This window comes from Trichechus manatus, unplaced genomic scaffold (genome assembly GCF_000243295.1).
Source record: "Trichechus manatus latirostris isolate Lorelei unplaced genomic scaffold, TriManLat1.0 scaffold00008, whole genome shotgun sequence".
Taxonomy (NCBI): Eukaryota; Metazoa; Chordata; class Mammalia; order Sirenia; family Trichechidae; genus Trichechus; species Trichechus manatus.
Window position 1 is genome coordinate 458,818 of NW_004443944.1, and position 26,603 is coordinate 485,420.

At 64.1% G+C, this 26,603-nt stretch overlaps 3 protein-coding genes across 7 annotated transcripts in view; 1 reads left to right on the plus strand and 2 right to left on the minus strand.

Annotated features, from left to right (window-relative positions):
- The window catches only part of ARFRP1 (ADP ribosylation factor related protein 1), a 7,603-nt gene extending 2,825 nt beyond the window's left edge, over positions 1–4,778 (plus strand). The window contains exons 4-7 of one of the 4 annotated variants that reach the window (XM_004370170.2): positions 1,817–1,898; positions 2,008–2,078; positions 2,650–2,750; positions 2,820–3,045. In XM_004370170.2, coding sequence (XP_004370227.1) covers positions 1,817–1,898; positions 2,008–2,078; positions 2,650–2,750; positions 2,820–2,907 — 342 coding nt within the window. In that variant the 3' untranslated portion in view covers positions 2,908–3,045. Of the gene's footprint in view, positions 1–1,816; positions 1,899–2,007; positions 2,079–2,649; positions 2,751–2,819 lie in introns of all 4 variants that reach the window. The other 3 variants (XM_023742558.1, XM_023742541.1, XM_023742552.1) reach the window with 3 other exon arrangements.
- Positions 4,779–4,819: 41 nt separating this feature from the next.
- TNFRSF6B (TNF receptor superfamily member 6b) lies at positions 4,820–6,413 on the minus strand. The gene is made up of 3 exons (XM_023741388.1): positions 5,996–6,413; positions 5,716–5,910; positions 4,820–5,106 (listed from the first exon to the last, which is right to left on the minus strand). Exons 1-3 carry the CDS (start codon positions 6,411–6,413, stop codon positions 4,820–4,822), a joined length of 900 nt encoding a protein of 299 aa, XP_023597156.1.
- Positions 6,414–6,989: 576 nt separating this feature from the next.
- The window catches only part of RTEL1 (regulator of telomere elongation helicase 1), a 35,039-nt gene continuing 15,425 nt past the window's right edge, over positions 6,990–26,603 (minus strand). Inside the window, exons 13-35 of one of the 2 annotated variants that reach the window (XM_023742565.1) lie at positions 23,321–23,418; positions 22,545–22,600; positions 18,853–18,927; positions 18,677–18,758; positions 16,997–17,129; positions 16,739–16,852; positions 15,986–16,026; positions 15,794–15,879; positions 15,534–15,611; positions 15,156–15,233; positions 14,675–14,821; positions 14,465–14,580; positions 14,057–14,180; positions 13,784–13,934; positions 12,919–13,076; positions 12,255–12,350; positions 9,497–9,701; positions 9,265–9,405; positions 8,718–8,828; positions 8,296–8,508; positions 8,042–8,218; positions 7,605–7,921; positions 6,990–7,430 (exon numbers count right to left, since the gene is read on the minus strand). In XM_023742565.1, coding sequence (XP_023598333.1) covers positions 7,350–7,430; positions 7,605–7,921; positions 8,042–8,218; positions 8,296–8,508; positions 8,718–8,828; positions 9,265–9,405; positions 9,497–9,701; positions 12,255–12,350; positions 12,919–13,076; positions 13,784–13,934; positions 14,057–14,180; positions 14,465–14,580; positions 14,675–14,821; positions 15,156–15,233; positions 15,534–15,611; positions 15,794–15,879; positions 15,986–16,026; positions 16,739–16,852; positions 16,997–17,129; positions 18,677–18,758; positions 18,853–18,927; positions 22,545–22,600; positions 23,321–23,418 — 2,878 coding nt within the window. In that variant the 3' untranslated portion in view covers positions 6,990–7,349. Of the gene's footprint in view, positions 7,431–7,604; positions 7,922–8,041; positions 8,219–8,295; positions 8,509–8,717; positions 8,829–9,264; positions 9,406–9,496; positions 9,702–12,254; positions 12,351–12,918; positions 13,077–13,783; positions 13,935–14,056; positions 14,181–14,464; positions 14,581–14,674; positions 14,822–15,155; positions 15,234–15,533; positions 15,612–15,793; positions 15,880–15,985; positions 16,027–16,738; positions 16,853–16,996; positions 17,130–18,676; positions 18,759–18,852; positions 18,928–22,544; positions 22,601–23,320; positions 23,419–26,603 lie in introns of those variants that run through there. The other variant, XR_002825900.1, reaches the window with a different exon arrangement.

Genomic DNA, 26,603 nt, shown 5'->3' on the forward strand with positions numbered 1-26,603 from the left:
AGTGGCACGGGGGCCCAGCGTGTCCCAGGCCTCAGGGCGGAGGGCCAGCGGCACGGGGCCCCAGCATGTCACAGGCCTTAGGGTGGAGGGCCAGCAGCACGGGGCCCCAGCATATCACAGGCCTCAAGGTAGAGGGCCAGTGGCACGGGGGCCCAGCGTGTCCCAGGCCTCAAGGTAGAGGGCCAGTGACACGGGGCCCCAGCGTCTCAATGGGAGGGAAGGGCCAACCCCCCACATCCTCCCCGGTGTCCAGACCTGTGTGTCTTGGGTTGGGGGAAGGGGGGTGGGCGCCAGGTGAAGGTTCCTGATCAATGAGTCTGCTGTGTCCCGGAGCTGGTGCTGTGGCAGAGGGCGGTGCCCAGGTGTGAGCGCGTGTGATGACTGGCTGGCTGCCAGGCATAGCCCGGCCGGTACCTCCTTTTCTGCACAGAGTCCCGGCCTAATGTGACGTGACAGCATCCCTGCCGGTGTCTCGCCCAGTGAGCCCTCCATGCTGCCAGAGTTCCTCGGCAGGGAAGGCTGACTTCCACCCAGTACACACGTCTGCACACGTCTGTCCCTGTGACTAGGAGAGTGGATGGGAAGGCTCCTAGGGCAAGGACACCCTGTCGGGGCTCCACGCTGCCCTCTGCTGCTGGGGAGTGTGGTTGGTGGCAGTTCCCTCAGCCTTCTCTCGGCTGCGCGGTCCCAGTGTGCACATGCCATCATGCCGCACAGGTGGCGTTGTCAGGCTGGCCACAGTGTTTTTGTTCTTTGTGGGTGCACTGCTGGTCCTTGGTGTAGGGTACAGACCTCTCCCCAGGCCGAGGCTGCTACTCCCTGCCAGCTGCCTCACGTCTGTCCCAGGCTTCCTGGTGCCTGCTCTTCTGGCCTGGCTTGTGTGCCACTGCCCCTGGGCTCTGTGCTGCCCCCCGTCTGGACTGCAGCCACACGTGGAGCTGGCCCGCCTGCACGCTAGCCTCGAGTCTCTGCTGGTTGCACAGGGTGCCCCATCCAGGCAGCCCTGGGGCTGGTGGCCTTCAGCATCCATCACCCTGCACAGACCAGAGAAACCCGCCATGGGCAGGACTGTCCACCTTCAGGGTCTGAGGAGGCTGCCAGATGCTGGCAGGAGGTGCAGGGTGCCTCCATTTGCCTTGCTTGGGAGGGTGGCCCTGGCTCCCTGTCCCTGCACTTCTTTCTGATCTCTGTTGATCGGGCCCTGTCACATAAAGAGTGCAGCCTGCTGAAGCTCCCCTGAGCCCTGGGTGCTGCTGGGTCCCAGCTCTGCTCCCTGCCCCTTTGTGTGCACCACTCCCTCCATACATCTTGGTGCAACTCCTGGCCCCATCCTCCCAGGTCAGCATCATGGTCCAGGTCCCCAGACTGGTTTTTGGGAGCAGAAGCCAAGGGGGTGTGTGGGGTGTAGGATGCATTGGGGTCGACACCTGGGGAGGGAGGGCGGGGTAAGGGCAGACACAGGACTGGGCAGCAGGAGGCATTCACCCAGGCGGTGCTGGCCCATCATCAGCCCCCCTTGGGTGAGGTTCTCTTCATTGAGGCCTGAAGGAGCTGGTGGGGGCTGCTACCCACATGGAGGCCAGCAGGCCACGCCCTGAAGAGTGTCCAGGGGTGTGCCTCCCATCTGCCACGGCCCCTCCACTCCCTACAAATGCCCAGCAGGCACTTTCCAGTTGGGGGCTGCCCCTTGCCCCCCGCGTGGTGTCCCTGTTCCGTGAGCTGTGGCCCCAGGAGTGGCCGAGCACCGTCTGCTGGGGCCTGGTGTGGCGGCTGTGGATGCTGCTGTCTCTTGCCAACCCCTGTGGTTCCTTTCCAGTACTACGCCGAGTGCCACGGCGTCATCTACGTCATCGACTCCACCGACGAGGAGAGGCTGTCTGAGTCCAAGCAAGCATTTGGTGAGCGGCACAACCTCGGCTGGCATTGGAGGCAGAGATGCCAGGCGTGGGTGGAAGGTGGAGGTGCTGGGGGCCAGGTCGTCCCTCATGTCCCTGTCCCCCCCCCCAGAGAAGATGGTCACAAGTGAGGCGCTGGAGGGTGTCCCCGTCCTGGTGCTGGCCAACAAGCAGGACGTGGAGGTGAGCTGGACAGGCCCTTCTCCAGGAGGCTGTGGGCATAACCCCCCGCACGTGTCAGTAGGCCCCCCACCCCCTGTTGCAGGGCAGCAATGGTTGTGTGTTTTGGGGATCCATGGCCTTCCTCAGGCACCCCAAGGCCACCTGCCCGAGTGCACAAAGCCCTTCTCGGCTGTCACCCAGGACCCCCAGGTGCTGCCCTTCCTTGGCTCCTTCCTGGGCAGGCCCACCAGCTTTCCCTTTGCAGCAGGCTAGGGCAGTCCTGTCTGCAGGCCGCTTCCGCCTTTGTATGCTGTCATCTCGGGTGGTGGGGGAAGAAAGCTCTGGAGAAGGGCTGATCCCCCAGCCCTGGTGCCCATGAGAGGCTTCGGGGCATCCAGGGTGGCCCCTGTGCCCAGCCAGCCCCTGGGGGCACCACCGGCTGCTGCTCCTGGGACCACTGTCACCAGCATCCCTGCCAGCGGGGCCCCACCTCAGCGGCCACGTGGGGACTGGAGGTGGGACAAGTGTGGAGGGTAGAGGACCATGCCATGCAGAGGGGCCGGGCCTGACCTCACGGTCTCACCTCCCCCAGACCTGCCTCTCGATCCCCGACATCAAGACAGCCTTCAGCGACTGTACCTCCAAGATCGGGCGGCGGGACTGCCTGACCCAGGCCTGTTCAGCACTCACGGGGTGAGTGGGGGCCCAGGCAGATGAGGGGTGTGTGTGGGGCCCCTGTGCTCATGCCCACTGTCTCCGCAGCAAGGGCGTGAACGAGGGCATCGAGTGGATGGTGAAGTGCGTCGTGCGCAATGTCCATCGACCACCACGGCAGAGGGATATCACATAGGTGTGAGCACCGCTGGGGGACAGTTCGTCAGCAGCTGCTGTGGGCGCTCCCTGCCAGGGCCAGGCCCGGTGTGCTTTGTCTTCTGGCTTCTATATTTGCTTTGTGTTTCCTCTAAGACAAAATTCTTTGTGTCCACAGAAATGTAGACATCTGGAGGCTTTTGCGGGGGTGGGGGCAGGGGCTCAGCTGCTTCCTGATCACCACCCAAGCTGTTTCCAACTAGGGGTGCTGCCACAGGGCCTTGTGACACCACTCTGCTGGCGGCCGCCCCTTAGTCCCCCTGCCTGCCTCAGGGTTGGGACTGGGGTGTGAGGAATGGGGTTTTCCGGAGCTGCAGGCGGCTCAGAGTGGCGTGACTCACTATGCCACCCTGCAGGCCGCAGCCTCAGGCCTCGGGTGCCCTGGATCCATCTGTCTACCTTGCCCCCTGATCCGTACCCTCACCATGGGGGGCCTCAGGAGGGGAAGGGTCCCTTGGGGATGGTTTGACTGGTGTGGAAAAGCTGGGAGCTTGGGCTGGGGGGGTCTTAGTGCCCCTACCCCGCCTGGTAGGTTGGGGGGTACCCAGAGGACACACAGCCCTCCCTCTAAATGCCCAACCGTGATCTGGACACAGTGTTGGGGAGGTGGGTCCTCACGGGACCGGCGTGATGTGCCAGCGTGCATTCCTGGTAAGGGGGCATTCTTGGAGGCACCCTGAGCCCCATTATGGGAGAGCAATGCTCCCACCCTGTTGTCTGTGGGTGGGACAGCTAGAACCCCCTTCCGGAGTCCCTCCTTCACTCTGTCCCCAGGCCCTGCCCTTGAAGGGCTGGCAGGGCCTGGTGGGCCAAGGCTGGGTCTGGCCAGGATCGAGGGTGAGAAATAAAGCCGGTGTGAGCAGCTCTGTGCTCGTTCCTCAGTGGCCCAGGCTGATTTGGGAGGTGGGGTGTGTGTGTGTGTGTGAAGGGTGGGACCCCACTGTCAGCACTGGGACCTTAGCATGAGGCTTTGCCCTGGGTTTGGGGCCCCAGGCTCCAGAGGGGATGGGCGGGTGAGGCCTGGGGCTCCCCCAGGGAGGCTGGGGGCTGCTCAAGTCAGGTCATAGTCATGCTGGACGCTTCTGTGATCCAGAAGTTGCTGGGTGTGTGAGCGAAGATGAGTCAGGGCTGGGGTTAGGGGTGTATTGGACTGCACGAGGTATCTGGGTACTGAGGCCCCAAGCCTTCCCTGGGTGCTGATTCTGACGGTCCTTCTAGGGGCCTTGGGGAGGGGCTGGGTCTCCAGCCATAACAGGACCAGCTGGAGGGGGGACTCGAGTCTCCAGGATACTCTAGAACCTTCTGGAGGCTGTGTCCCAACCTAGCCCAGAGGGGAAAAGCCTTGTTTCCCAGAAAGCACGCGGAGTACTCAGGGTAGCGGAGTCCCTTCCTGGAAAATTCCCAGCTGGCTCAAATGAGCAGACTGGGCGGGGGCAGGGAGGCAGTATGGGGTGCCTGACCCTTTTCAGCACTGCCCAAGACACTGAGAGCTGGACTGGGAGTCCCTGCATGCCCTGGGGCGCCGGCCTTGAGGGACCTCGGAGGGAGGCACTGGGCGGCCAGAGGATTCAGCAGGGGATGCCACACCCACCACCCACCAGCCCTGCTGCCGCCTGTCTGATGCCCAACCCAGGTATCTGCCCCTGAAGGCAGCCAAGCGGAAGGGCCCCACTCGGGAAGCCCCAGGGTGTGGACAGGTAGGGCGCTGGCCCGGTGCCTCCACCGCCTTGGGAGCACACGCGTGAGACTTCGCAGCCACAGTGATACAAATGGCTTTATAAAAATAAATCATTAAGGCTATGGCCTGGTGCGTTGTCGGGGTCGGGGCAACCCGTGGGCAGCGGACTTGAAAGTGGGGTCGGGAGAATAAATACGGCCGGAGTGGGGGGTTGTCAGCGCGTGGGAAAGAAGCGGGCGCGGACGCTGCGCTCCAGCCCGGCCAGCCTGGCGTCCCGCAACGCCAGCAGTAGCCGCGCCCCCAGCGCCCTGTCACGCGCGCCCAACTCCGCCAGCTGCCGCCGCAGTTTCAGCTGCAAGGCGGCGCGACCCTCTTCCCGCGGCGGCGGCCGCCTCCGTCCTCCTGGGCCCACCAGGGCCTGCTGTAGCCGCAGAAGCCTCTTAAGGGAGATATCCTGGAATGCCACAAAATCCAGGAGGGCGCGCTCACACTCCTCGTACCCTGCGGGGGGCGAGGGGCTCGGGTCAGTACCCGGGGCACTGACAAGCCCCACTGCGGCCCTCTCGGGGCTGACCGCCGCGGGCAGGAGCGCTGGACAAGCAAAGGTGGAAAACTGAGCCGATCGGCGCAGGAGTGTGTCTGTGTGTGTGTGTGGGGGGGTCGCTGGTCAGGCCCGAGGGCAGGACTAGCCACGGGATCCATCCAGGAGCTGAGCCGGCCCGCCGGGCAGCGGTGCTAAGGCCATGCGGTGGGGCCGTGTCTGGCCGCGGCGGAGTAGCGAGGAGGCTTCCGGGCTGGAGGTGTGGTTAAGGGGAAAGCGGGAGGGGGCGGCGCCAGGGTGGGGAGTCGTGGGGGTGGGGGGCGTGCTTGGGGCTACTGCGAGGGGCTAGGCGGCCGCCGCGGGAGAGATTGGAGCAGAGGAACGGCGGGCCTGGGGCTTTGAGAGGATCTGCCACCGCCACTGTTTAAACGCTCTGGGCCTCAGCCTCCCAGTGCGAGGTGGAAGGTGCCTCACCTGCCTCTGAGGCAGCACGGGGGCCCAGAAACCACCTGGCGTGCTTCCTGCTCCAGCTTTCACTCCAGAGACTGCTGGCTGGGGGCGGAGCTCACCTGGCTCCACGGTGCTGAGCGAGAAGTTGAGGCAGCTGGTGCACAGGGCGTCATGGAAGGAGGAGCCGGCCACGTTGAGGGTCAGGCCCAGGGCCGTGCAGTTGCGGTGGGGCTGGCAGCGCTCTGAGCTCGAGCTGCTGGCCGAGAAGGTGCCTAGGGGACAGGGCTGGCACTGCGTGTTCTGGCTGGGGGTGCCTAGGGGGACACGGGAGGACGGGGTCATGGGAACTGCTGAGCGGGCGCCACTCCACTCTGCGTCCCCACTCGCCCAGGCACCCACCGGGAACGACCACGCCGGCGCCGGGCAGGCACTGTGCGTGCTCCAGGCAGAAGCCAGCGTGCGCGAAGAAGCCGGGCTGGCAGCGGCAGGCTCGGTTGTGCGTGGCGTTGCACGGCCGCGCCTCCTCCTCGCGCTCCCCACAGATCACGTTGCAGTAGCGGCAGCGCTCCAGGTAGTTCCAGAACTCCGTATAGTGGCGCGGCGGGCACACGCCGCACGCCGTGGGGCTCCCCCGGCTGCAGGGCCTCTGCACGAAGGTGCCCGGCGGACACTGCCCGCACGCCAGCCACTCGCGCGTCTCCGCATCCCGCCACGGGAAGGTGGGCGCATCGGTCGCCGCACCGCGCACTGCCAGCGCCAACAGCAGGACGGGCAGCGCGCACGGCAGGGCCTGGCCAGTCCTCTCGGTCCCCCTCATGGTCCTTCCTCGAACGATTGTCTGCGGCCTCCAGGGGCACCTTGGTGCGGGGAGGTGTGGGGCTCTCTAGGGCCGCGAATACAGCCCGCCTGGGGCCCGCCCGCTTCCCCGAACGCCCAGCTAGGCCCGGATCCAGCCCTACCTGCCCTCGCCCAGCGCGCCCAGAGCACGCGCCTCTCGGGCAGCGTCATTTATGGAGGGGGGGAGGGCGGGGCCGACTGGCCGGCCCCGCCCCCACTGGAAACTCTCCCCGCGGGGGAGAGGGACGTGACCGCCAGGGCTGGGCGGCGACCTAGTTTTCGGCAGTGTCGCAGCCCCCTCACCCCACCGCTCCCCGGAGCCCCTGTCCTAGGGAGCGGTTCCTGGAAGGGATGAGGGCGTCTCTGCAGCCCCTCCTCGGTGGAGGCCCTACATTTACCATCTTCCATCAGGGATGACCCACGACTGGGGGGAGGGGCGGGGGGCACTCTCGGGGCTTGTTTGCCTGGGGTAGATTGGGAAGGGGACCCTGCCAAGGGCCCACCCCACCCGACCACAAGAGGAGGGGGCCCAGAGATGCCAGTGGAGGCACCGCCAACAGCTTTATTCAGAGGAGTTCCGGCCATCAAAGGCAGGCAGGGGTCACACACAAGGGGCCAGTGAGCACCCCTAAAGGATGACCGCCTGCTCCCCTCCTTCCAGGCCTGGGCTCAGATGTGAAACCCCTGGGGGTTCCAGCGCAAGCTGGCATCCAGACAGTGTTCTGGGGAGACCCTTCTGGTGACCACAGACCCCAGGGTGGCCCCGGGCCACCTTGCCACCCCACCTGCCTGAGGCCCGTGGTGGGCCCAGCCCACTGTCCTGTGGGTTCTTGTTCAAAGAGATGCTGGTGCTGGGTCCAAGCCAGAGCGGGCCAGAGAGGTAAGTGTTGGAGCAGGGTCCCTCAGCATGGGGAGCTCACGGGGACACTGCCCAGAAGACCTGCGAGAGGCTTTGCTTCCTGGCGGCGGCATGACAGGCTGGGCAGGTTCTAGAGGCCTGCGGGGACACAGAGGGTTCAATGGACAGGCTGCCCTGCACCCGGGGCGGGGGGGAGGCTCGTGCCGCGGGCGGGATGAGGGCCGACCTGGGCGGGATGGGTGCCTCATGCCCTGGGAGGGATGGGGGCCGACATGGCGGGATGGGGCCTTGTGTCCCGGGGAGGGGGCCTACCTGGAGGTGCTGGCGCCAGCAGGCCTGGCAGCGGTGGAAGTCGCAGTCAGGGCACCGGAAGGTCACCTCATCCTCTGCCCCACAGCCGGAGCACGTGGGACCCTCCACACGGGACTGTGGGTGCACCGGGGCCTCGGCACAGGCCCCCTCCCCTGACCGACCCCACGGGGACTCTGACTGGCCACAGGGGGGCCCAGGGAGCGCCTGGCTGGGCCCTGGGGGGACAGCATCGGCTGCCATGCTCTCGGCCGGCCTCTGTTCCCAGCAGGAAGAAGTCTTGCTCTGGACTTTGTCTGGTTTCTCAGACTGCGGGAGGCCTGGGGACAGAGGATGGAGTCCGAGGAGGACCCTGGGTGCTGTCCACCCTGCACAACGGAGAGGGGATCCCGGGGTGATGGGGCTGGGGGAGGCAGGAGCATCAGGGCAGCACACCCTACCCAGTCTGGCAGGTACCCCGGCCCCGTGAGCGGGCTCAAGGCCAGGAGGCCTGGCAGGGCTGGCGTCCGTGGCTCCCGGGGGCTCCGTGCCCCCACCTGGGGCGGGCTGGCCCGTCAGGTCTGTCCACATCTGCCGGAACCGCTGCTGGTGGTGCGGGCGCACAAACATGCCAAATCCTGCGGAGTGGGGTGCTCAGCCCTGATGCCTCCCCCAGACCACCCCCTCCCCCCGCCCAGCCCCCGCGGCCACTTGCTCTGCAGCAGTGGGAAGTCCTCAGGCTTGGCAGTGGTGAGCGCAGCCACCACGGCCACCACTTTCTCATAGTCGTCGTCCTTCTTGTATGTGGTCAGCGCTGCCAGGAGCTGGCAGCAGCCTTCAGATCCCAGGGCCTTTCGGGCATCTGCCAGGTAGGCAGTCGCGGCGGACCGGCCCCGCTGGCCTGATCCCAGGCGGCTGCTGGGTTCTCCTGGCAAGAGAGGACCAGCTGGAGGACTACGTCAGGGCATAGGGACCTGGAGCACCCCACCTACTTCTGTGGACTCAGGGGCCAGAACCCCCAGGCTGGCACTCCAGAGCAACCCCCCATGGGGGAGGGCAGAACCAAAACGGACCCCTCCATGGAGGCTGGCGCCCGGAGGCTCTTCTGGCACCCCAGGGTCTCCAGCCTACAGGTACCTGTGGCAGGAGGCCTGGTGGCCAGGTGGGGCCCACCCTGGTTCAGGTGCCCTCTGGGATCCAGATGCCTGGCTGCGCCCTCAGTCAACTTGGGGTCAGGCTCCCACCTTCCTGGGGAAACACAAACACTGAGGTCCCGTAGCACTTCTGGGCCTGAGCCGAGAGAGAAACACCTTGCGTTCCCCAGGGTCTGAAAAGTCCCCACAGGGAGGAGGCGGGGCTGCAGCGGGAGCCTGGGCCTCAGGCAGCGGGGCACAACACCCGGGCACACAGCAGGACTGCCGCCTCAGAGGCCACAGAGGGCAGGCATGATGGCGCCCAGGGCCACCACCAGGTACCAAGCCTGGGGTAGAGGAAAGCTGCTCTCAGGCTGCCCAGCCAGGCCCCCTGGGGGAGACACCTGTCCTCGGGGAAACCCCTGCCCAGGTGTGGGCCGTCCATCCACCAGCAATGGCAACAGGTGTTGCAGCTCAGGCAGCGCCCGGCCCAACTCCAGGTACAGACAGGGGTATGGACAGATGGGGGTAACGTGCAGGGCCCGGCTCACCGCTGGGGCCGGGGGCTGGCTGCACTCGCTGCCCTCGAGGAAGGCTGTGCTCCAGCCGGTAGCCGCAGCCTTGGCCTGTCAGCTGGAGGCAGGCCTCCTCAAACTGCTGCTTGTGGTGAGGGCGCACAAACTGGTAGAGCCCTGTGGGGAGGGGCACCAGGCTGAGCACCCTGCCCTGCTCCTTTTCGGGGGACACCCTCCGACTTGACCTCTTCCCACCACCCCATGTCACCTCGGAGCAGGCTATGCTTCCTGGGGTCGTCCGCGAAGAGGGGCCCGAGGCAGGCAGCCAGGGCGGTGAGGTCGTCGGAGCCCTTGTAGTCCCTCAGGGCCCGCGTGAAGGTGTCGAAGCTGGCCTGGCTCAGGGCCTGCTTCACAGCCACCATGAATAACTTAGCTCTGTCCACCTGCCCACCAGACGCCGGCTCCTGCACCTCCTGGGGACACAGGCAGGCACAGGTCAGGCCAGCCACAGGCTCCAGGGCCCAGAGAAGTGCCAGCGCCAGCCCGCCACCCCAGCCCCCGCGGGCAGAGCAGACGCTGGTCGACATGAACCTGGGCTTCCCGACCATGCCTCCATCCCGCCATCAGCTGGTCCCTCGGGCCCGGGGCAGCAGTGGGTCTGCCCTGCCCCCGTGGTGCCCATAGCAGCCCCAAGGCCACACTCACTCCTGACGGCGGCGGGGGAGGGGAGCCACGGGAAGAGAACGCGGGGTCACCTGCAGGCAGTGAGGGGCTGGCTGCGAGTACGGCCCGACACAGGAAGCTTGGGGACCACAGGCGGCTTCCAGGTGATGCTCTGCCCACACCCGCGATCCTGGGCTGGGGGCACCGTCTACTCCCCATCCAGCCCTGCACAAACACCCCTGGCTCAGCGTCACCCTTAACTTGCCCCTGCACCCCATTTCTTCTGCACACCCCAGCCCTGACACTGGACCCTCAACTAGGAACTGGAACAGAGAAAACCAAGATAGGGAGCGGTCCAGCCCCCGGGCCTCTCTGCCCACACGTGGGGACGCCCCACTCCTCCTTCTTGCCTACATGAGACAACCAGCCTGAGCATCCACCCTGTCCACAAAGCGGGTGCTGAGCCGCTGCACCCCTCATCCCTTGCTGGGCAGGGTTCCCGCAGGCCCAGGCACCTTGACAAGCCCAGGGACTGTACCTACCATCCCTCCCCCAGCTCGGCCCAATCCTTCCCAGAAGCCAAGAGGACAAAGGCAGTGGCACCCGGGGCTTTCCCAGGAGTTGGGGGGCTTCCTGGATCAGATTATAACTGAACTGCTCATAACTGCTTTCATCTGAGGCCAGAACAGACAAACCGCTTGGCTGGGTGTGCCACTCCAGTGTCCACAGCCAGGCTATCGCCCACGGCTGTGCAGGCCCCTGATCCAGCGCGCCTGAGGGCTAGGGCCAATGGCCAGCTCGGGACACGAAGGGGCTCTGTGAACCCCCATGGGTGCACGCACAAACCTCTGAGCCCACTGATGGCCCCTGGTGTCACCAGCGTGGGATGCTGAGGGGGCACCCAGTGACAGGCGGCAGGAAGCCCACTGCCTGCCTGAGTGCCCTTGCATAAGAGCACCACAAAAACCAAACCCAAGTCCAGGGACGCCGCTGGAGCCGCCCGTGGTTTACAGGAAGTGTCAGGGTCTGGGATGTGCTCACCCCCCAGGCTGCCGTTGCCCCCCCACAGGGGTGGGAAACGCTAGGCCACCAACCAGGGTGTCCCCATGCACACGTGGGAGAGGTTACAAGTGATGTGAGAACGTGACAGAACTGTCGGCTGGCCCTCTCAAGGGTGTCAACAGGGGACAGAAGGACGACGAGCCGGCTGTCACCATGCAGGGCCCTGGATGGGCAGGGACACGGGCCTTGGGGACTGCTGCGTGGCCTGTGGAAGCGTGTCCATCCTGTCTCTGGGGTCTGATGGCTGTGCGGGGGGGATGGTGGTACAGTGGTCACTCAGGACCACTGCACGAAGGGGATGGGAGCCTGTGCTCTTCACGACCTTCCTGTGAGGCTGAAATGACCTCAGTTAACATCCACAGGAGTCCGAGGAGACAGGCCACCGAGTGTCTCCTGGGTGCCAGGTGCCTGGTCCCCCAAACAAATGAGAAGACATGTTTTGAGACTGGGGACACGGGGCAGGCTGAGCCTGGAGGGCGTCGGGGAGCCTTCAGGTTGTGGGGCAGAGCAGTGCTCCTGGGAACAATGTTCAAACCCAAACTCATCTGTGACGAAACACGCCTGGAATCTGTTTTAAATACCCCAGCCAAAGCAAGCGTGGGGACGCCCGTCTCTGTCGGGGTCCAGGTCCCCCGCCACTCCGCGAGGCTGTGCTGGAGAACCACCACCGTCAAAGTGGAGATGGCAGCAGCAGGGCCCCCGTGCCATGTCCCCGCACCAGCCCCGCTTTCCCTCCCTGCCTCCTGCCTCTCAGCCCCACCAGTCCCACGAGGAGGGGCTCAGGGTGGGGGGCTCTGATGGGAGAAGGGGGTGTGGGTGTGCGGGGTGGTGTTGGTTCTGACTGGACAGGGGACTCTGATGGGGGAGGGTAGGGGGGTGTATGGAGGTGGGGGCGGGTTGGTTCTGACAGGGCTCTGTGGGGAGGCCTGGCCTGGCTCACACCTCTGCCTGGCCTCCCTCCCTCCCTGCCTCCTCGAGGGCCTCTCTTTCCAGGTCCCCCCAACCCTCCGCCTCCCCAGACCCTGGAGAACGGGGAAGGACGACTCTCCTCCTGGCTCTGAGCCACACAATTTTCTCTGAAATCCCCTCAGTGCCAATGGGGCTCCAGAAAGTCTCTGAGCCCCCAGTTCTGCCCACCCCCAACCCCGGCTGCCTCCATGGCTGTCCGAGAAAGCAGCCCCTGGAGGGTGTTTCTGGGCCCTGCTCTGGCCCAGCCCCACACCCACCCCCCGCCAGTGCCACGCCAAGCCTGTGCCTGCCAGATGCCCAGGTGCATCTGTGGGCAGGGACTGCTGACCCACCGAGCTGCTGACAAGCTTAATCCTCTTCCTGCACCCTTTCTGCTCATCCGCCTGTCTCTTCTCCTGCTGCAGGGACAGGGTGGAGTGGTGGTGTGCCTGGGGGTGACACAGTCAGTCTCAACCCACACCCTCTGCCCTGGAATCCCCTAAAGCCCCTGGGCAGACATCCTTTAGGTCAGGGTGGGGGCAGACAGCACCTGGGGCCCTGAGGCGCCCTGACCAGCAGCCCCTTCCCCAGCTGTGCTGCCTGCCCTCGCAGTCCTGACTGTGGCCTAGGTGGTTGACAGGTGTCAGGAGTGACTGCTGGGCTTACAGCAATGGGACAAAGATGCCTGTTGGCACCTGGGCCCAGGGGCTGGCCAGACTTGGGTGGGAGGGAGAGGCCGAGGGCCCTGGCAGAAGCAGCAGCAGTTCCGACCCAGCCAGGAGATCAGGGGCTTCTGGGCACAGGGTGGGGGGATGGGCAATCACTCCCGGGCTGAGGAGACACAGGCAGCACTGGGAAGAGCCGGAGGGACGAGACCCCAGGTGGGTGCGAGCCAGGCTAACGCCCAGAGCCACAGGTGGGGAGTGGTGGGGCCACAGGGAAGGAACCCGGGTGGGACTGGAAAGATGGAAGGTCTGAGCTCATCTCCATCTCAGGGCCCCCTCGTCCCTTCACCACCTCCTCCCCGGGATGGGCCTCGTCCCCGAGCCCCCCGGCCTGCTGCTCGCTGTGCTCCAGGGCGGCCAGCAGCCCCACGGGCCTCCGCTGGGCCAGCACCAGCTCCCGCTCATACTCCAGGTACACACTGCTCTCGGCATCCCCAGCGGCCAGTGACCCTGGGAGAAAATCAGAGGGGGCAGGGAAGCCCATGGTGGGGGTCAGCCTGGGAGAGAATTAGAGGGGGTAGTGATACCCCAGGGCGGGTGAGTCAGCCAGGGAGAGAATTAGAGGGGGCAGTGATGACCAAGGGGTGGGGGTGGGTCAGCCAGGGAGAGAATTAGAGGGTGTAGGGATGCCCACTGGGGAGGTCAGCCAGGGAGAGGATTAGAGGGTGTAGGGATGCCCACTGGGGAGGTCAGCCTGGGAGAGAATTAGAGGGTGTAGGGATGCCCACTGGGGAGGTCAGCCTGGGAGAGAATTAGAGGGGGCAGTGATGACCACGGGGTGGGTGGGTCAGTCAGGGAGAGAATTAGAGAGTGTAGGGATGCCCACTGGGGAGGTCAGCCTAAGAGAGAATTAGAGGGGGCAGGGATGCCCACTGGGCCAGGGGGTCAGCTGGGAGAGAATTAGAGGGGGCAGGGATGCCCACTGTGGGGGTGGGTCAGCCAGGGAGAGAATTAGAGGGGGCAGGGATGCCCACTGGGCCGGGGGGTCAGCTGAGAGCTCTGGTCATCGGGCCCAGTGGGCATCTGCTGCTGGTAGCAGCTGCACTGGGTGCCTGTGCACACCCCTGTGCCCCCACCAGGCCCCCACCACACCCCGGACCCCTGCCCCACCCCATCCCACCACCACACCCCTTGCCCCGGCCCCTGCCTCCACACACCTGCAGGCCTCTGCTGCAGGCTGGGCACATGCACATCCAGACTCTTGGCACTCCTGGTTCGGAGCAGGGGGCCAGGCAGCACGGCCCCCGTGATGGCACCATCTCCCAGGGCTGGGTCTGGGGCAGCAGCCCGGGGGGTGGGCACAGGCATCTGGCACAAGAGAGGTGGTTGGGAGAGGCCCTCTTCCCTACCTCCTACCTGATTTCTGTGGCTTCTGGGGAGGTCAACCCCTCCCTGGTGGGGCACAGCTGCTGGGCCACCTGGGAATTCACCATTCTTTGAGCAACACGGAAGAACTGGACCACGTCCCGGATGACGGGGCCAAAGCTGTTGTACACCTGGACAAATGGACGCACCCAGGACGGCAGCTGGGCTCTGGCGTCAGTATGGGCGAACCTGGCAGGGGTGGGGCTGTCAGCAGGGTCCCCAGGCTGCATCCACCACCGGCTCAAAGCCCCGCCCGCCTAGAGCTACATGAAGATCTGGGGTTTGCTGGCTCAGGTTCCCCTCGGGTGGGTATACTGAGCAGGCAGACTCCTCCCTGGGAAGGCCAGAGCCCCTCGGGCTGGAGAGGCTTTGCGGAGATGCCCGTGACCTTATTCAGCTTTGGGTGGGCTCAGGGTCCAGGGTCCAGAAGGGCCCCGGGCCTCGGCGGGGGCGCGGGAGGATGGCACACCCACCTATGGTCACAAAGGAAGACAGCCCCATAGTCCTGGCGGTGCCGGATCACCCGCCCGATGGCCTGGTTCACAGCCCTGGACGCCTGCTGCCGGTACCACTCTTGTCCGGAGAGGAACTGCATGGGGGCGGGGTTATCAGTGGCTCCCCACCCACCCCAGCTTCTAGGCTCCCTGGCGTCTCACCTGGGTCCCAGCCCCCCAGCCCCTCACCTGGTCCCTGGCTCCACTCTGGCCCCTCATCTCATCCAAGAACTGCATCTTGAGGACGATGCGGGGGTCCATGCGTGGGGGATACGGGAGGCCCGTGACGATCACACCACGGCCATTCATGTCTGCAAAGTCCAGCCCCTCACTGGCCTGGGGATGGGGACAGGGAGCTGCTGGGTGGGGGTGCTCCTCTCGCCCACTTCCCTCCACACCAGCCAGGATCCTGCCCCTCAGCTGAAACCCTCAGCATGGGAGGGGGTGGTGGGTCAGGTGCCCACTCTCACCCCACGAGGGGTCTGCAGCCCCGGAACCCTCATGACCAACACCGTTCTGCCCTGTAGCTGGGAGTGTGTGACGGGGAAGCCTGGCCCACTCCAGCAGTCAGTGACCATCAGCCTTTCCCCGTCAGCATCTGCTGGATAAGACGCTGGGGCACGGGCTTGCCTGGGGCCCGTGATGCCACCCGACCCTGCAGAAGCCTCACCTTCCCCCGGCACACAGCTAGGAAGGTGGCCCCGCTGGAACCTGGAGAGGCGACCTTGGCGTAGTAAGCATCAATGACCTGGAAGGGGAATCAGTCAGCCTGGGATCAAGGCCCCGCCTGCTGGTCAGGAGGGAGGCCAACAGGATACTGGGAGCATCTAGAAAATGCAGGGAACCCCAGGGCAAGAGGGGCGCTGGGGGGCCTGGCTCTCAGCACCTCCTCAGACACAGGTCAGCACCCACGCTCGGGAGCTGCTTCCTCAGAGCCAGCGCAGCCTGGCCAGGAAGGAGCCGCCCAGGAAGCCACCACGGCTCAGGGAGCTGAGCCTGGTCAGGGGCAGCTGGCTGGCCTGGGCCAGGCCAGGCCAGTGAGACAAACCTCGGAGAAGCTGCCTTTGCTCCTGGGCTCTGCAAACATCGGCTTTAGCTCCTCAATCCTCCGGGCGAAGTCGTGGGCCTGGGGGAAGAGACCCGAGCATGGCCACCCCGCACCTGGTCACTGCTCCCCTCATCCGAGGTGCAGGCAGGAGGGTGCAGCCGTGCTCTCTTCCCACTGCCCACCCCTCCTGGACCTTCTGCCGCCTGGGTGCCCTCATCCTCCCTCATGCGGTCACATGGCACGTTGGGGAGAGGGCGCACCCGCCAGAACTCCAGGCTTTTCTCCATGACGGGGTAGGACGGGAAGAAGACCAGCAGTCCGTGAGGCACCACGCGGGCAAGGTTGCCTGGAAGCAGAGGCCAGTGGCCTGGTCACGGCTGGGGCACTGAGAGGCTCCCAGGGTGGGGTGTGGGCAGGGATGGGGCAAGGTCACCCTTGGGACAGGAACTCACCCACGGCCTTCCCCAGCGAGGACAGGCACTCGTCAGAAAACCTGCAGGAAGCCAAGGAGGCAGCTGCCATGAGGGGTCTGGTCCTTGGCTCCAGGCCCCAACTTCCCTCAGCCAAAAGGACGGGGGTGGGCTTCGAGGCCTCGGGCTGGCACCTGCTCCCTGCAGTGCCTGCAGTCAGGCTGCCTGTCTGGCCGAGGACTCCGGCCCAGGACCACCTGGGAGCCCTCACCCCTACCCTGCAGCCCCACAGGGCAGTGGGGACAGCAGTGACAAGTGGGCATCAACCTCTGGGTACAGGGAGGGTGTCAACCTCTGGGCACGGGGAGGGTGTCAACCCAGGTTCCCAATGCTCACCTTCCCGTCTCAGCAGGATGCAGCTCCTGCACTGGCCCGAGCCCCTCCCTGTCTGTGGGACCTGGCCGGCTGCACCTCTCCCACACCCCTTCCAACACGATCCACACACTGACTGCCAAGGCCACAGGGCAGCCTCCCCCCCGCACGCTGGCCGCCCAGGCCAAGGGGCAGCCCCAGCCCTCCTCTCACACACTGACGGCTGGGACGGAACAGCTGCATGAGCACTGCATTGCTCTTGGGATACGGACATCTTGGGCATTCCGATGCCACTGCAGATGGTAGACCCCACCCCCAGGAGCACCAGGCCCTCCGCTCAGCCCACTGCCTGTCTACAAGCTCAGCCCCAGCCACCCACCTCCCCGCATGCCTGCCCCCCTCCCCACCGGGCCTGGGTCTTACCGTCTGTCAAACGCGGAGCTCAGCTGGGCCCCATCAGGGCCTTTGGGGATGATCCCCACCCAGATCTGGTGCTTGTCAATGACATGGGGGTTCTCCAGGCAGACTGGGAAAGGGCTATGCAGCAGGAGGGGCGGGCTGGAGTGGCTGCACGGGCACTCACTGCCCCTCCCACGGTCCTAAGCCCCAAGCACCCAGGGACCCCCAGCCCTGCAGGCCGGCTTCCTGCAGCCCCCACCCTGCCCCACCACTCCCCCTTACATCTGCATCTCCAGGGCAAAGGAGGACACAGGGGCCAGCGTGCCGCTGGTGAGGATGAGCGAGCGGACACCCTGGCACACAAGCTCTTGCATGCTGTGGCCGGGGCTGAAGCACCAGTAGCTCAGCACCTTCCCTGGGGAGACATGGGGATGGGGCTAAGGCAGCTTCCCTGGCAGGGGTCATGCATGGAGACGGGGCTCTGGCCTGCACGGCCCTCACAGCCCTTAGGACCACTTGCTGTCTCCGTGCACCAGACGAGAGCAATATGCAGTCGGGGTGGCCGCAGGGGGCTCCAGGCCACAGCACCTCTGGCCCAGCCCAGGCTGACTGCAGGCACCCAGGGGTAGAGTGGGTGAGCTAGGCCCTGCCCCACAGAAGCTGGCCTAGCGCAGCCCCAGGGTGGCAGGGGATCTCCAGAGAGAACAGCCCACCCCCACCCCGCACTGAGGTGGGGCTGTGGCTGAGAATACGGAGCCCCACCTGAGGGCCATGATCTGCTCCTCACCTGCTGATAGCCTGCCCCAGAAAGGAGGCCAAAGCAAGGATTGCAAAAGAGGGCTGGTTCCCAGGCCCTCCCGGATGCCGGGAGGCCCCGTGATGACACGAGCCACTGCGTCACCTCAGGAGTAAACAAGGTCACTGGTTCATGGGGGGCCCAGCAGTTCCTAGAAGTGCCTGACTGGCTGGCTGGGGGGATGAAACCTCGAGGCCCAGCAGGGTGAGCCAGGACCATGACAGCCCTCTCCCCACGCCAGCATGTCTGGGATGTAAAGCATGACCTCAGACGTGACTCTGAGGCTGAGCCCAGGCCAGCAGGGATGACAGCAGGCTTCCTGAAAACAGGCAAAACCATGTTCTGGCACCAGACCTGACCAGCAGGGCCACAGGCCCGAGGCCGCCCCTCAAGGCAGGGACCTGCTGTGGCAGTGGGGTTCTAGCGCCCAAGGCGGCCCTTTGGGAGAGAGGTGGAGAAACCTCAGAAGACCAAGTGACTGGAGCCCCTCCTATAGCACCCCACCCCTGCAGAGGGGTGTTCCCATTTCTCTGCTGAGCTCCCGGCCCTTACTTGTCAGTAAGACCAGAGATGAAATAATTTCCTGTCAACACCCAGCCAGGGAGGGGCTGTTTCTGAGAATCCACAGGATTTCCAGGGAGAGGGAGCCATGGGGATGCTATCGCCCTCCTGACCCGAGCACGGTGGGGAGCTGGGGGTGCGCCCCAGGTTGAAGGGGGGCTGAGGAGTGGGGGGAGCACAGCCTGCAGGGCTGGCAGTCTGTCTGCCTGGTCTTGGCCTGTCCGTGTGTTAGCAGACAGGGATGGAGGCCCATTTACACAGGTCTGGCAGTGACTTTCTGTGCAGACGTGGTGGGTACCCAACAACGAGCCTGTACCAGCCCTGGCGGAAACACGGGGTGTGGCTGGCGGGGTGGGGGTCTAGGTTGGAGCCTACACTGCTGGCACACACGGGCGGCCCTGGGCAGGCCCCAGTGCCACCTGGGCCTCCTGAGGGTCCTCATAGCTCCGACAACTCTGATTTTTGGGAGGGCAGCAGGGAGGAGCCCTGGAGAGGGCCGGACACAGAGAAGGTGGCTGGGCCAACCCCGGCCAGGAGACACCCGTGGTGAAGGAGGGACAGGCAGTGCACAGGGGCCAGGGGCGCATACCCCACCTGGGCCGTACCTTGCTTCCTGGTGGCCGCCACACTCCAGGCATCCGACCTCTGCGCTCTCTGGCGCTGGCTGGTGTCGGGGTGGATGTGCACCTGCAGGGGCAGCACGTGCAGCAGCCAGGCCTGCCCAACCCCCACTGCACCCGCCAGGCCCTGGGAGGTCCCACGGCACCAAAGCGGTTCCTACCTTGTAGAACTTGGAAGCCCCTTGTCCCCCACCTGAGCCAGGGCCGCCCTCAGGTGAGTCGGTGCTGAAGACCATCTGGAGGGTAGAGGCCGGAGTCAGCGCGGCGTACAGGAGGGCAGAGGAAGTCGCTGGTGGCCTCTGCTCACCCACTGGCGCCGGCAGCCCCGTGGTATGGCCCAGCACGGCCCCGCCTCCACTGGACACGCTCGGCGCTCTGCCTCTGGGCGCCCTCCCTCCCCCTTGCGCCCCAACCCACAGCAGGGAGCTGCCTCTCCACACACTCCCGTGACCTCACAGGACAAAGCTGATCACTGGGCCACAAGGAAACTCGCCCTCCAAACCTTCGTAAAAACGACAAGAGGCCATCAGAGAACAGCTGAGAATAAGACCCGTGACTTATAACACGTGCCCACAGTCAACACGAGAGGCGGTGTGGGGGGGAAACAACCCCCAAGAAGGCAGACCACGCGCTACGAGGGGCGCGAGGGCACGGCGCAGCCACGGCGCGTGAGGGCATGCCGCGCCACACGCCGACTCAGCAGGCCCAGAGCCCAGAGGCGCGTCCTGGCCAAGCCCTGCGGTACCACCCAGAAGGGAAACTGGAAACCCCACAGGAAGACAGAGAGGAAAAGGGCAGAGCAGCCTCAGGCAGAGCCGGGGGTGTGCAGGTGCGGCCCGGACAGGCTCCCTGTAAGGCGCAGAGAAAAACCGAGGACGAGGCACACTGCTGGCCTGGTGCTGCTTCAGGTGTGCTCAGCCGTGATGTGTGTGCACGTGTGTATGTGTGCATGCACGTACACGTATATACGTGCACGTCAATGTGCGTGCATTTGTATGTAGGCACGTGTGTGTAAACGTGTGTGCATGCATATACGTGGGCACACGTGTGTGCATGAGCACATGTGTGCCTATCTGTAGCACAGCGCTGCCCGAAGCGCAGCCTGCTGACTGGCACGGCCTGCGGCGCGTGAGCACAGAGGCGAGGAACCTCGCCATCAGCACAGCCACACGCCTGGTCTCGCGTGTTCCCAAAGCAGCAGCCCGTGGGGAGGAGTGGCAGCAGCTCCCCTTGCAGACCCCGTGCCACCTGAGGCTCTTAACAGGCTCCCGCCAGCACCGAGGGCAGGCAGGGCCTCACACACGTCCCATCCTCCACGCCACCCACAGCTGTTGTCCCATCCTCAGTTCGCCTCCCACTTAAACCGCACGGGCACACCAACCTCAACAACATACCCGGGGGTCTCTGCCGATTCCTACTCTCGGTGCCATCCACGCATCCATGGAGCTCAGTGGTACCAGCCTGGGGACCCTGTGCATGGCACTGCACGGCCCAGCCAGCCTCTGCCCGCTCCCTCAGAGAGGACGCCCAGACCATGGCCCACACTACATCACAAGTCCTGGGTACAAACCCCTCTGGCCAGTGTGGGAAGCCGCGGCCAGCACCGCTCCCCCTGCGCAGGCCAGTGGGGGAAGCCGCGGCCAGCACCGCTCCCCCTGCGCAGGCCAGTGTGCGAAGCCGCGGCCAGCACCGCTCCCCCTGCGCAGGCCCTGTGCCCACAGCAGCAACAGCACCAGCGTCCCACCTGGGCTGCTTAATGGAGCTGGCACCTTGGTGCGTTTCTCCCCACACCGCCCCCCTGTGGTGCCTGCTTCCCTTTCAGCTGGGTTGTGGTCACCTCCTCCCAATCTGCCCCACCCGCCAACTGCACAATTCTGTGTCTCAGAGACTGCTGCGGGGGGGCAGGGGACATTTAAAGAAGCCCGTGCCCACTCCTACTTCCACATGCTCCCACACGCGTGTCTGAGCTCAGAGTGCTGCCCCAACAGGCCACCTCCGGGAGGGCAGCCCCAGAGTCATTTACAACGACCTCAGCCTCACAACACAGAGAAGACAGCAGAGGCCACGCGGAGCCACCAGCGGTACCATCCAGGGCCTCTGGACACCGTGTGGGGGTGGGCGAGGACCCACCTGGCCCCAGGTGACTAAGAACAGCCCTGCACTTGGGACACGGACGTGCTGAGGGGAAACCTCTTGGGGCGGAGACACACATCTCTGCGTGTGTCACTGTGGGGGGGTGTGTGTGTGTGTCTGTGCCCAGGCAGGGAGGGGTGGGTGCCCCCCTCACACACGGACGCTCAGCACTCGGTGGGGGTCAGGCAGCTAGCTGTGCTGACCTCAGCCTCTCAGGGACCAGCTGCCGGCCGGCCGGCCCGCCCTCACCTGCCCTCCGAGGGCGGGCGCCTGTCGGACGCCCTGGGCGGCCCCTAACTCCGCTCACTACACCCCCTCAGCCGAAGGGGGCGCGCAGCAGCGCCGCGTGATGACTCACCGCCAGATGAGCAAGCGCCCGGTCATGCTTCTGCCTCACGCTTGCAGGGAGGGCTGAGTCAGGCCGGCGGACAGAACCCCGAGCCGCGGGGGGCTGAAGGCGGGGCAGCCTGCTCCAAGCACTTGAGGCCATTCCTGCAGACTGGGCACTGGGAGCTGCATGCCGGGGGAGGGGCTGCATCCGGCCGCGCCCACCGCCCACGGGCTGCTCACCCCACAGCCAGGCTGACTCAGGGCCTGCTCACCCGGACAGCGGGAGGAGACGGAGGGCAGGGCCCCCTGCAGGGGCAGCCCTTCCTGTTCTAGCAGCCAAGGACACCCCAGAACAGGGCAGCTCCACTGGGCCCCACAGGGTCGGCAGGCAGGAGCCTTCAGCCAAAGGGGCCGTTGCAGCATGGGGAGAAGGAGCATCCCCGGGGGGAGAGCTGGAGGACACAGCCTCAGCCCACCAGACGCTGAGGCGGCCACCCTGGCATGCCTGGCGCAGGTCTCCACGGTACAGATGAGGAAACTGAGGCTCAGACAGGTGAAGCCACTCGCCACCTGCCCCTTCGCTGCCATAAGCACCCTAGCCCCTCGGCCCCTCGCCCAACCCTCTGCTGGGAAGGAGGCGCTGACCCTCCCCAGGCTGTTACACACTGTCCCTGCTCCTCCAGTGTCCCGACAGGGCAAAGCAGCCTCAGAGCAGGTGGCAGAGAAGCGCTGAGGCCTCTCTGGAAACACAGCTCCAACGAGAGCCCAGGAGGGGCTCTGTGACCCTGCAGCTGCCCCCATCCACGCCGGGTCTGGGGGTGCCAGACACACTCGCTGATTCCAGACTCCCAGGTGACGGCAGCCCCAGCACAGTGCGGCTACGGCCCTGCCTGGGCACCCTGTGTGACCCTCAACATGTGCCCTCTGGCCTGGTAGATGTGCGGTGACAGGGTAGACAGGACACCGGGGGCAGACGGTGTGACAAAGAGGCTGCTCTCTTTCTGGGACAAGCTCACGGAGCCATGGCACCTGCCTGTCCTCTGAGGAGCTGCTTCAGGAAATCACGCTAAGAAAAGGTGGAGCCATTGACATGGACGGGTCAGCAGAGGGACAGGCCCAGAAGCCATCTCAGCCAGTTCGGCAAATGGGCGGGCAGGGCTGGTGACATGCCAGCCCCCACAGCCAGGCAGCCTGGGCCCACTGAGGGCACTGCCCGCGCTCAGCTGGGCCAGAGCTGCACTGAGGCCTGTGCAGACTCCCAAGGCGACAAGAAACAAGCTGGGTTACTAACACGGAGCCTGTGTCCTGCCACCACCCCGCCCCCCCGACTCCCTGACAACCCCGCCTGCCCCCCACTGGGAGGGACGAGCATCCTGGTGAGCAGCCCTACCTGGATGATGTCCAAGAGCTTCTGAAGTCCCACTGTGTTGGTGAACACCCCGGCACCTGGAGGGCAGTGGCACAGGTGACTATTCCACATGACCAGCCAGGCACCTGGACCCATCTCCCCAGCCGAGCTGGCCACAGAGCTGGGTCCCTGCCCCCAGAGGGTTGGCATGGCACACACACCAGGCCCTGTCACATCCTGGCTAGGGGCGGACACAGGATACGCCCAAGAAAGGGCTGCTCTCCCAGGAGAATGGGTTGGCCTGAGGAGCTCGGGGGACTGAAGTGGCTCTGCAGTCATATCAGCTTGGGAACACTGCAGCCATCCCATCCCCAGAGCTCAGGGCACATGAGGCCAGGTATCCAGAGGGGAACGAGCAGGCAGGGAGGCTGGCCATGCCCACACCCACGGACTCCACACGCCTCAGCTGCGTACTCTCACGGTGGGCCGGCTGGGAGGCAGCTACAAGGAGGCGCTATGAACGACAAAGCCGGCAAAGCACCACAGAGAACCCACAACGGCACGGCCCCACAGCACTGAGGCCTCCACGTCCCCGTCGGGAAGGTGACAACGTGTGCCAGCCTGACATTAGCCGGAGGGGTCGGCAGAAACAGGCGGCCAGAGTACTGGCAGTGAGGGGCACGAGCAGCCCCATCGAGCGGCTCAGTTCAGGGTGGGACCCCTCCTCTGCTTCAAGTGTGTCTGCGTGACACTTCCTGCCGGGTCTACCACAGCCGCACAGCACATCCTTCCACGGGGGTGGGGGCGAGGTGACTCACGGCCCGCCAGGTGCTGGATGACCTGGTCCAGCGAGTCCAGGATGCAGCTCTTGGTCTGAAACGTGATCTGGGCTTCAGCAAACAGCTCGAAGATGTAGCTGCCGAGAAGGGGGAGGGGGCTCAGGCCAAGAGCAGCCACAACTCCCTCTGTTGAGGGCGGAGGTGGTGGAGGCGGCAGAGGGGAGCGAGGCCCCTGGCAGAGCCCCAGGAGGAAAGGGTGAGTGACCTCGGGTCAGAGGGGAGGGATGGGCCAGGTGGTTGTCAAGGTCGTCCTGGGGGCAGTGAGTCTGAGCAGGTTAGGCTTTCAAAAGAGCTGGAAGAGGAGAAAGGTGGAGTGCAGAACTCAAATTCACCTAAAAAGACCAGACTTAATGGTGTGACTGAGACTAGAGAAACCCCAGAAGACATGGCCCCCAGACTCTCTGTTAACCCAGAACTAAAACCATTCCCGAAGCCGACTCTTCAAAGATTAGACAGGACTATAAAACGTAAAATAATACTTGGGAAGAGTGTGCTTCTTAGTTCAAGCAGATACATGAGACTAAATGGGCAGCCTGTCCAGAGGCGAGATGAGAAGGCAGGAAGGGACAGGAACTGGTTGAATGGACACAGGAAATCAGGGGTGGAAAGGAGGAGTGTGCTGTCACAGTATAGGGATTGCAACCAGGGCCACATAACGATGTGTGTACAAATTTTTGTGTGAGAAATCAACTTGAGCTGTAAGCTTTCACTTAAAACACAGTAAGTAAATAAAAAGCTTCCTCAGTCTCCCCTTTGGTAAATGTCCCAAGTCCCAAGGTGCAACCTCTCCCAGTCACGTTTCCAAAGATGCTTGTCCACAGTCCCACTCCACCTCTGCCCTGTGACCTCCCCCTGCATCTTCCCCATGTGGCTCTGCCAGGCCTGCTGTGAACACCAGGCCCTGTGAGTATAATAAATCTTTCAATGTTCCAGGAAAAAAAAAAAAGCCAGAGTGGGAGCCACAGGAGAAGACGCAGGCAAAGCCCTGCTGTGTCTGTAGAACGGGGGTGGGGGGTGACCCACGGGAGTAGGGTGCCTGGAGGAGCGGGCAGGGCGGGAGGCTGAAGGGCCAGGCCAGAACCTGGAAGGTCACGGGAGGCTGAAGGGCCAGGCCAGAACCTGGAAGGTCGTGCTATGGAGAAGGTAGCAGCTCAGCAAGAGGGAGGCGGCCGGAGCCCAAGGACACGGCCCCGCACCCCACAGACCTGGCCAGGACCCCAGCTAAGTGGGGCCTCAGGAGAGCTGGCCCACAACACTGGCTACCAGAGTCAGGAGCCCTGCATACATTCAGGACATCGGGGCCACCACAGGTCCCGGGAGACAGGCTGAGGTGGTGGCCATGACCATCGAAGCGAGAAGGTGCCAGAGACCGAGAGGAGTGCGGTGAAGGTGACTCCACAGCAAACAAGGGCCTGCAGTTGGGAGAAGGGGGCTCCAGGTGCGCTGTGGGAGGGTGGTGTGTGAGCTGTGTGTGTGCGTACGGTGTGCGCTCTGTGAGGATACTGTGTGTGTACTGTGTGAGCTGTGTGAGGGTACTATGTTAGCTCTGTGAGTGTACTGTGTGAGCTCTGTGAGGGTACTGTGTGTGTACTGTGTGAGCTGTGTGAGGGTACTATGTTACCTCTGTGAGTGTACTGTGTGAGCTCTGTGAGGGTACTGTGTGTGTACTGTGTGAGCTGTGTGAGGGTACTATGTTACCTCTGTGAGTGTACTGTGTGAGCTCTGTGAGGGTACTGTGTGTGTACTGGGTGAGCTCTGTGAGGATACTGTGTGTGTACTGTGTGAGCTGTGTGAGGGTACTGTGTGCGCTCTGTGAGGATACTGTGTGTGTACTGTGTGAGCTCTGTGAGAGTACCGTGTGTGTACTGGGTGAGCTCTGTGAGTGTACTATGTGAACTGTGTGAGAGTACTGTGTTGAGCTCTGTGAGGATACTGTGTGTGTACTGTGTGAGCTGTGTGAGGGTACTGTGTGAGCTCTGAGTGTACTGTGTGAGCTCTGAGGGTACTGTGTGAGTTCTGTGAGGGTACTGTGTGAGCTCTGTGAGTGTACTGTGTGAGCTCTGAGGGTACTGTGTGAGCTGTGTGAGGGTACTGTGTGAGCTCTGAGGGTACTGTGTGAGCTCTGTGAGGGTACTGTGTGAGCTGTGTGAGGGTACTGTGTGAGCTCTGTGAGTGTACTGTGTGAGTTCTGTGAGGGTACTGTGTGAGCTCTGTGAGTCTACTGTGTGAGTTCTGTGAGGGTACTGTGTGAGCTCTGTGAGTGTACTGTGTGAGTTCTGAGGGTACTGTGTGAGCTCTGTGAGAGTACTGTGTGTGTACTGGGTGAGCTCTGTGAGGGTACTGTGTGAGCTCTGTGAGTGTACTGTGAGCTGTATGTCTACTGTGTGTGAGCATACTGTGTGAGCTGTGAGCTCTATGAGCTCTGTGAGGGCTGTGTGAGTACTGTGTGCACTGTGAGTGTACTGTGTGAGCTGTGTGTGTACTGCGTGAGTGTACTGTGTGAGCTGTGCATGAGCTCTGTGTTGTGCACCGCATGAGCGTACTGTGTGAGCTGTGAGCTCTGAGTGCTGTGTGTGAGCCGTGTGAGCTGTGAATGCAGTGTGAGCTGTGAGTGTGCTGTGTGAGCTTTGTGTGTGCTGCCATGTGAGCGTACTGTGTGAGCTCTGTGAATGCACTGTGAATTTTGCGTGTGTGCTGCATGTGAGCTTTGTGTGTGAGCACTGCGTGTGGTACTCTGTGAGCTGTGTGAGAACTTTGTGTTTGCTGCTTGGGAACATACTTGGTGAGCTCTGTGTGAGCTTTGTGTATGCTGCGTGAGCATACTGGGAGTTGTGTGAGCACTGTGTGAGCGCTATGTGAGATTTGTGTGCTGCGTGAGCATACCTTGTCAGCTGTGTGTGTGAGCCTCGTGTGTGCTGCATATCAGTGCTGTGTGAGCTCACTGTGAGCTCTGTCAGCTTTGTGTGCGCTGCATGTGAGCTCCCTGCGTGTGAGCTGTGTGTGTACTGCGTGTGAGCACGCTGTGTGTGAGTGAGCTTTGTAGGTGCTGTGAGCTGTGTGAGGGCACTGTGTGAGTTACGTGAGGTCTGTGTGTGAGCTGTGTGAGCAGTGTGTGAGTGCCATGTGGGCACTGTATGAGTGCTGTGCGGGTACCGTGTATGAGCACCGTGAACACTGTGTATGAGCACGGTGAGCACTGCGTGAGCTGTGTGAGCTGTGAGCACTGTGTGAGCTGTGAGCACTGTGTGAGCACTGTGTGAGC

Coding starts and splice junctions, on each gene's coding strand:
- TNFRSF6B (XM_023741388.1), bottom strand. CDS start 6,413: ATGAGGGGGACCGAGAGGACTGGCCAGGCCCTGCCGTGCGCGCTGCCC. Junction 5,911..5,995: donor CGCCGGCGTGGTCGTTCCCG/GTGGGTGCCTGG, acceptor GTGTCCCCCTAG/GCACCCCCAGCCAGAACACG. Junction 5,107..5,715: donor GCTCAGCACCGTGGAGCCAG/GTGAGCTCCGCC, acceptor CGCCCCCCGCAG/GGTACGAGGAGTGTGAGCGC.